Source organism: Haliotis rubra, unplaced genomic scaffold (assembly GCF_003918875.1).
Source record: "Haliotis rubra isolate DU_JTF1 unplaced genomic scaffold, ASM391887v1 Scf97, whole genome shotgun sequence".
Classification (NCBI taxonomy): domain Eukaryota; kingdom Metazoa; phylum Mollusca; class Gastropoda; order Lepetellida; family Haliotidae; genus Haliotis; species Haliotis rubra.
The window spans coordinates 891,605-900,139 of record NW_025767712.1 but is presented as its reverse complement, the minus strand read 5'-3'; the positions used below and the strand labels follow the sequence as shown (position 1 = coordinate 900,139).

The following is an 8,535-nucleotide window of genomic DNA, read 5'->3' as shown; positions in this document are numbered from 1 at the left end:
GGGGCAGGTGATGGACATGAAAGCAAATGACTAGTTTTTTCCCAAGAATGTATGCAGCTTATATATAAAGGAGTATAAAGTAATATGAGAACGCAATGGACTTTGGAATGGAAACTAATATGGTAATAATGCCCATATACAATATAAGTAATTGTTCACTGTGACGTCATAGTCATTATGACATCAGATTTATGTACTCAACATGTGCCCGATGTGACGTCACCCACTGAAAATGTGATTTGGGCCGGGTTGACTTTTAACGACTGATTAATTCAGTGCATGTGAAGTCTAGACGGTGCATCAATAAAACGCGACAAAGCATAGCTGCATGAGCCGCATCCGATCAATGGTGAAGTCTGCGGACGGTAGCGTCAACTCTATAGCCTAACGGCTAGCTTGTAGCTAGTCGTACCGTAACAGTATCTTGCCGGTGAGCAAGATGGCGGCCATGCTGCAGAAGACAGATTCACGCATATCTCTGGAAATACGAACAAAATCTGTAGAACAGACCCTCGTGCCTCTTGTGACCCAGGTAGGATAACTAATTACTATAATTTCCGCGCTAAACGCATTATTTACGCAAACTGTATCTTCGGAACAGTGAATTGATGTGCAAATGTTTACTCGACACCGCCTCTGCAGAAAAATACTCATCCTATGTTGATGATAAATTTGATCACATATGCATCGCGTTTATTTTGTTGTTTTCTCTAGCTTTGTTCATATGAATGTTGTGTTGATAATGTGCATCCAAAGATCTGAAATATACTTCGCGAACAATTGTTATGTAATATTTGACATAGAAATGTCACCTCCCGCGCATGCTGAATGTAAACATTAACAAACCACACCCCCTTCCGTCGCGCAAGGCTGAAAAACAAAGTAACACATTTTGGTTGGAATGTTCCACAATTTATATCGATGCCACGCCTGTATTCCACATGTAGCCAGCAGGTGATACGACACCATTTCACCAATAGTGATGAATTCCTTTCTAACACTGATGCTGTATCAGATGGCATGTCACATACAAAAGTGTTTTTTAAATAATTTATCAAACGAACTGTTTTCTTTGGTAATTTGGGTATTATGTTGGAAATTTTCTTTTCATCCAAGATCATACTACCATTGCTTCTTTAAAGGCAGTCGACCAGAGTCCGTTATGGGTTCCTTGTCTTGCTATGAATAGTTATTGAAACAATATGGCATTTGTTTGACAGTTTACATGTCTGTGTTGAGCAGAAAACAATTTCGGCTGTTTTCATAGTTATGCTGCTCCCTGTCATCATGATTATTCATTTATTGATGACTGTGACATTGAGACATATAAGCAATAGAAAGAGAATATCTTTAGCATGATTATAAAGTGAATGGTGGCAAGTACACTAAACATTACATAGAATAGCATTTAAGCAAGTAAAAATTGTTGATAAACTGGTTTGTATTTTATAGATAGAAATCTTAATGTTCTTCATGCACACTGACTGTTACATATGCTGAAAGTGTTATGTTACCGGTAATTGTAGAAAGTTGCAGGGTGCTACTCACAGCTAAAAAGAAAAGTATTTTATGATTGGGTAAAAAATATTGAGTGAGTAAGTATTTTAATTATCCATTTGGCCTGTTGGGATTGTTTATAACAAAAAAAAGAGGTAACAATAATTTAAGATATAAATAATGCTCTTTTACAAAAAGTTAATTATTGACCCTGCTATCAGCATATGAGTATATTATCATATGTTATATGTATATGATACTTGCTGATAGTTTGAAAGCTTGTCAAAGTCCCACCAGGTATGTGCTGGTAGCAAAAGGAGCAGCATGAACATAACAATGTTCCAAAATAGAACCCTAAAATTGAAAGCCATCTTCCAGTTACCATGCAGCTGTAGTTGTAAAAAGTTGGAAGTGAAGTCCCAAAATAAAGTAATATGAGAACTCTGAACACATTCTTGGGTTGTGAAAAAGGCTTATGCATCTGGCATTGTTCTTGTACACCTATTACATTGTCTATTAAGGATGGCTGGTTAGATATTTCACCCTAAAAACACACTCTTGCAATTGCCATTCCACTTTTACTAAGATTGTGTTGTTCATGAGCTTGTGACACCACAGATTGTGTTATGCTCAGTGGGTGTGCATCAAGAAGTTTAAATTTTCTTTCAAACTAACTTGGAATAGACCTGAACTGCCTTGTGTAGTTGAAAGATTGATTTACCTCATAAAAGTGATTTCAGGTCAGAGACTTACTTTTTTCGGGCATGAATCCTTATTTAGTGTTGATTATGTTTAGCTGTGTTCAACATAAGAGGTGAGATATTTTGTAAATGTGCTCAAGTCATTGCCTGGTGAGGGGGTGAGAGAAGTAGAGGGGGTGGGGGTGGGGATGACTCAGGAGGCATATTAACTTAATGTTAACATATTAATAGTCATATCAAAGGCTTGAAACCATGTGTAGATTATGATAGTCATCTAATGTATTTTAGACATTGTCATTGGCTCCCTACTTTGGCCATTGCTTAATTTGTTGGTGTGGTTAGGCTTACAAGTTATATAGACATTTTTAACCCCTTTGAATATATCATAGATATTTTCTGTGGTGTGTTATCCTTTTATGAAGCCCAAACCTACAATATCAAAAAAGCACTTGAAAATCTTCATATATATATACTTTACCATGTTCGATATATATAGGTCTACTCTGTCATGTTCAAAACCTTGAAATGTCACCATTGATTCTACTTGAGGCAAGGCTGTGAACTTATTATTGGACGTGTGACTTGAAAAGTATCTAGTGCCTTGATGCTATAAATAAGATGGTAGGAGCTTGAAAGCCTTTTATTGAACATGTCAGATGTTGTTGATTTATTAGTCATGTCAATTATTTCAATATGTTATTTAGCATAATCTAGATTTATTGTCTGCAGCTCTCACAGTGTAGCTATAGGCTTCAATTTGATTCTTCATGTATTTTCTGTAAGACTTTCAGTCTTTTCTGCCAGCATGTTTCATAATAACTGATAGTAGATGAAAATAGTTTTGACATAGGTTGGGCTTTACTCCAAGAGAAATATATGACCCTCTCCCGTTAGACTGTCTATTACCGTAATAACTGACACAGAAGGGAAAAAGCTGCAGTTTACACTAAATTACTGTGGGTCATGTTATGTTGTTGATGCAACTGTAACCAGGGACAGCTGATCTCTCTGAGTGCTGTAATATCGTGTAACCATATTGCACTATGTTTAGCTGAATGCTCACAGTGGAGACAGTTTTCACAGTGCTCAGTATTGTTTAAGTCAATAACATTAAAATTTTAAATGTAATCAGTTTTGTCACTTTGCAGGTCAGTCAGCTAGGTTGATATCAATTAACATGTTTCACCACAAACTCAGTAGAATCAATTCCTGTTTAAAAAGTAATTTGTTATGAAACTGAAAACTATGTGGCATGTGTGGATGAAACCTTTTTCAAAATAACTAACCTTTCAGGAGACACAAAGTCATATTGAATTCTTGTTTTGATTACCCTGACTGAGCAAATTTACATTGCTGTTATTTTGGCAAATGAGCTGTTCATATTCAGGTTCATATTTCAAACAATTATTGACATTGAATAACAACTCATAACAGTCTGTTGTTAAGTCATGTATATATGATATAGTTAGTGACAACAGGCAGTGTTTTGTCAAAGTGTCACATGATATGATAATAGTCAGTTGCTATGACCACATTGACTGGATGTGTGATTGAACTGTTGTTTATAACATTCAGCTTTGACACTGTGGAAGATAATGTCCTGATTGTGTGTGCTGCAGAACGATAACTACCAACACCCACACCATGCAATGGATAGCTCTTTGAATATGTCAATAATTAATGGCATGCACAATTATCTGGAACTAAGGTGGGTCAGCTGTTACGTGTTACTCCCAAACAGTGCATCAAATATTTAGAAACTTTAGATAAATGGTCATGGGTTATCCATTTTGTTTTCCAATGTATGAAATGAACAGGGGAAACTTATAGCCTTCGCTTTAAACAAGAGTAATCACAGAACTTGCAAATCATGAAGAATATTAGTTGTTTTTGAATGTTTACAGAAAGTATAAGTGTTATTGTACCTGCCAATATTGTGACAACCTGTTGGTCCAAATGATTGTAGTCCATGTACCTGCCAATATTGTGACAACCTGTTGGTCCAAATGATTGTAGTCCATTTACCTGCCAATATTGTGACAACCTGTTGGTCCAAGTGATTGTATTTCACATACCTGCCAATATTGTGACAACCTGTTGGTCCAAGTGATTGTATTCCATTTACCTGCCAATATTGTGACAACCTGTTGGTCCAAGTGATTGTATTCCTTCTGATATCATCCTAACTTAGAACTGAATAAACTTTCTCCGTAGACCAATTTTGCTGATCTGTATAAAGAAACAAGAAAGAGGCAATAACTGACCTGTGTGTTTTGTGTGGAGAGCCAACTGGGGTGTTTAAATGCAGTACAGCAATGGTCTAGGAGGTCCATCATGCCACCATCAGTGGTGGAATGCAAAAAGTGACTTTAGGTGATAGGAGCATGGGGAGTTTATCATATTCGTCATGTTCACAGGAGTGTGAACTTTGATTGAGCAAGGATCACGCTGATTCATAGGGTTATGTTATGGTGCATAGTTCATGTGAAGTTCAGCAACCACAGCCGGACACCACGTATTTGTTCCTTTGTGTAAAGCATGTGAAGGAAATGTGTCATTGCGTATCACCATTAATGATGTAGGTCTTGTAGGTGTTTCAGCATCATGTCAATGCTCGTCATTCACCTTAGTGGTAAAGGTTGACGAACTGTATCATCTCAGAATTTCCTCACAAACTATACTATGATACCCAACTCTCTTACTTATGTTTATTATTTAGAAAAGATTTCTGAAAAAGATTTTACGAACATTGTTTGTATAAGGTTCAGGATGTTAGAGTGGTTATTTTCTGGGATTTTGACCAATCACCATGCTTGTGCTGATCAGCTGCTTGGCATAACAATGTTTATAGGTCTTTTCTTCAAATTTAGTAATGATAAGTGATAAGTATCTGTCAAACAACATCTCTCAGGTAGTATATTATTATGTTGAATCAGGGCTCGAATTAGTGCCTTGTTACTTGCACTGGTGCAACCCAATATTACAAAGTGCAACCTAGTTATTAGTCTAACTTTTTATCATGGACATATTCTTTACTAGTTTTCCATGTGTGACAAATGAAATGGATTTTGATGTTGCTAATCCTGTTGATGACTTCTCCGCCTGGTTATTTCATGTATTCACATGGGAAAATGATGCGATTAATGTTAAGTTTTCAAATATGATTAAGTTTGGTGTGTCTAGTTATTTCCAGAATTGTTAATCATAGTAATGTATGCTATGTGCAGAATTTAATCACCACTGTATCATATGGGAAACATTTAAGGATTAGGCCACTACACATGAAGTAACTGTTGGCAGGACTCTTCATGACTGTTTAGGAACCAAGCTAACATTATTAAAACAGTATTGAATGGTCACAGTGGTGATGTTTCGCCTGGTTGATTGCAAGGTGTCATGGTACCGCTGGCACTGGCAATAATGTGAGTGAATAATTTATGTCCACAACCTTTTCCCATTTCTGAGTAAACTATTCTTTATCATGTTTCTGATTGTTTGCTTTGAAAACTGATAAGATAAAGGCCCAGTACTCATGTATTCAGCTGTGATAATATAATGTCAACTGTTACATAATGGACAATGGATGCTTGCATGAATTACTTGCGTGAATACACTCACATGACATGGTGCTATCAGTTTGCTGTGTGTGGCATTAAACACAATTTTATAGCTGTATGACGGTGGTCTGTAAATAATCGTGTGTCAAGACATGCAATCCAGATACTGACAGCATGAGCATCAATCTACACACTTGAGATACATGCAAGAAACCTTGTCAGCATGTCTGACCACCCAATCCTATTAGTCACCTCTTGCAACAATCATGGGTTGCTGAAGACCAATTCTAACCCAGACCTTCACGGGTATGATACTGTCCATCAAAACAAAGATTCATGTGTGTGACTGAAGAAAATGAAAATGTTTTGCCCTGCAAAACTGTGAGTTACTTATGTAGGATATTTTCCCTATTTTCGTTTGAGGGTTTGTATGTAGCAGTTATGAAATTCTACATCTCGGGGAGACTTGCCATGAGAAATGGCCTGATATCGGAGACTCTGTGTGTAATATTATGCTGTCTGTTGCTGCCCAAGTCCTGATAACATGCCAACGACCTCCCTTATTCAATCAGTCCCATACTAATCCTTTCATAAAGAAAAGCAATGCGTAAGTAAATCATGGCCTTTAACAGATTTTTTTTTCATGTAACATCTGAGTCATAGCCTCTGCTTGCTAAAGTCCCATCAATTTCCCTAAACAGGAACCCTTCTAATTATGTTTTCCCTGCTTAATTGGCGTTGCGTTTGCAGGATGAGATTGATGAAAGTTTTAATGATGAGGTTTGCTGGGCTAAGGGTGACTGGGTGCGCCAATAGTTATCATGGTCGTGTAGGTGTCCCTGACTGGCAGTGATTAGGCCAGGGAGCCTGGGGTCACAGATAAATCGGTCTAGTTGTACACACTGTAGGAAATGGCAGCTTTAATTTATGTTATATTAATGACTTGAAGCTTTGTCGTTGGACCACATTATAGAGGGGTATGATGAATTTAGGTTGAAACTCACTCGAGCATTTTTGAACATGTTGAAAACATTTAGAAATTGATTGTGGGAATGTAAATGAAATATGCTTGACATATGGAAAATGACTGATCTTGTTACAAATGATTTACAGGTCTGCTGTGTGTCTAGATAATCTTCAAAATGATAAATAGCAAAAGATGAGCTGGGTTATGTTGATGGCTTCTTTTAGGATTTGCCTAGAACTATTCATAACTTAAAACATTTACAATGTATGAGAACTGTAACTGGTTATTACTGTGCATGTTGAAATCAAGCGGATTGAATGAATATAAAAATAGTTTTCCCAAGACTTAAAAGCACAAGTCTCTAAGGCAATAAGTATTAGTTTAAATGATAATAGCTAGCTCATGTAAATAAAAAGAACAAGTTGTCCCTATAAAAGACAGGTGTTTTTAAAATGTCTGCTATTCTAGACTTGCTTCTTTAAAGAATAGAGTGAGTGAGTGCATTTGGTTTTGTGGTGCTTTTTGCAATGTTCCAGCAATATCATGGCAGGGGACACCAGAAATGGGAGCCACACTTTGTACCCATGTAGGGAATCAAACCCTGGTCATTCAACATGATGAGCAAATGCTTTAACCTCTAGCCTACCCCACTGCCTCTTAAAGGATAGAATAAGTACACATCCATGAACTTAGTCTGTCTCACAGTCCCTGAACCACATTATTTTCCCTACTGTCTAGCACTCTCAACAATGCTAAAGCCATAACTGAAGCAAGTCTAGATTTCCTCAGGTTCAGGTTCTGAATCCCCATCTCACTAAGCTCCTTTTCAATTAATGGAATTTTCAAATCTGAAAATATATCTTTACATTCTTTTAATTCTGTCTCGGATATTCTGATTCTGAATCTATGGTCTCCCTGGGGATCCTTTTCAATTTATATGGGTTTGTTTGTTACTATCAAAATTATATATATTCAGATACTAAGCATTAGTCTACCATGAACTCATCATTCAGTACAGCATTTTAGCAAGGCTAAGTTCTACCTTGATCGTGTCGATGATCTTGGCCTTAATCCTTGTTCATGCTGCCGAAGGCCCGGGTTCGATTCCCCACATAGGTACAATGTGTGAAGCCCATTTCTGGTGTCCCCTGCCATGATATTGCTGGAACATTGCTAAAAGTGGTGAAAAACCCAACTCACTCACTCCTTGTTCATGCTGTCAGACTGATTACTCCAGACCTCCTTCATGATTTCTGTCTGTTATCGAATATAATTATCAATAATAGTCATAAAACTAACATTTTTCTCATCTTTGTACCATGGACTTGTGGTATTATGTGAATTACACTGTGTCTATGGTTTAACAGTCAAAGGGGATCGTTAGATACAGCTGATTTGAAACAGATGATGTAAACTTATTATTATACTCAACTCCTATAACCTTGATAATTGCCAAGATTGTGCCCTAATAGAAGGTCACACATACACCACGTCAAGTGCAACCATGGCTGTATTGACAGTATCCATGTCAGCTTTTGTCCATCATTGATTGGGGGCAGATGTGCACATCCGTTCATCCTGACAAGCGTATAATTGTGATTGCTGTTATGGTAGTAAAGTGTATTACTGTACTTTAGCATCAGAGATTTAATGACAATTCATCACATCAAAGACAATGTTTACTGTCATCATGATCACAGTTATATCATCTCTGGGAAAAGCTAGCGTGAGGATGTATGTGTTCTGCTGTTGTACCTGTTGTTCTGGGAGTGTTTTGTATCAACACTTATTTCACTGAATCAGTTTGGTTTTA

At 37.1% G+C, this 8,535-nt stretch overlaps 1 protein-coding gene across 1 annotated transcript in view; it reads left to right on the top strand.

Annotated features, from left to right (window-relative positions):
- The first annotated feature begins 410 nt into the window (after positions 1-410).
- The window catches only part of LOC124265280 (alpha-catulin-like), a 39,262-nt gene continuing 31,137 nt past the window's right edge, over positions 411-8,535 (top strand). Inside the window, exon 1 of the mRNA XM_046700069.1 lies at positions 411-532. Coding sequence (XP_046556025.1) covers positions 440-532 — 93 coding nt within the window. The 5' untranslated portion in view covers positions 411-439. The remainder of the gene's footprint in view (positions 533-8,535) is intronic.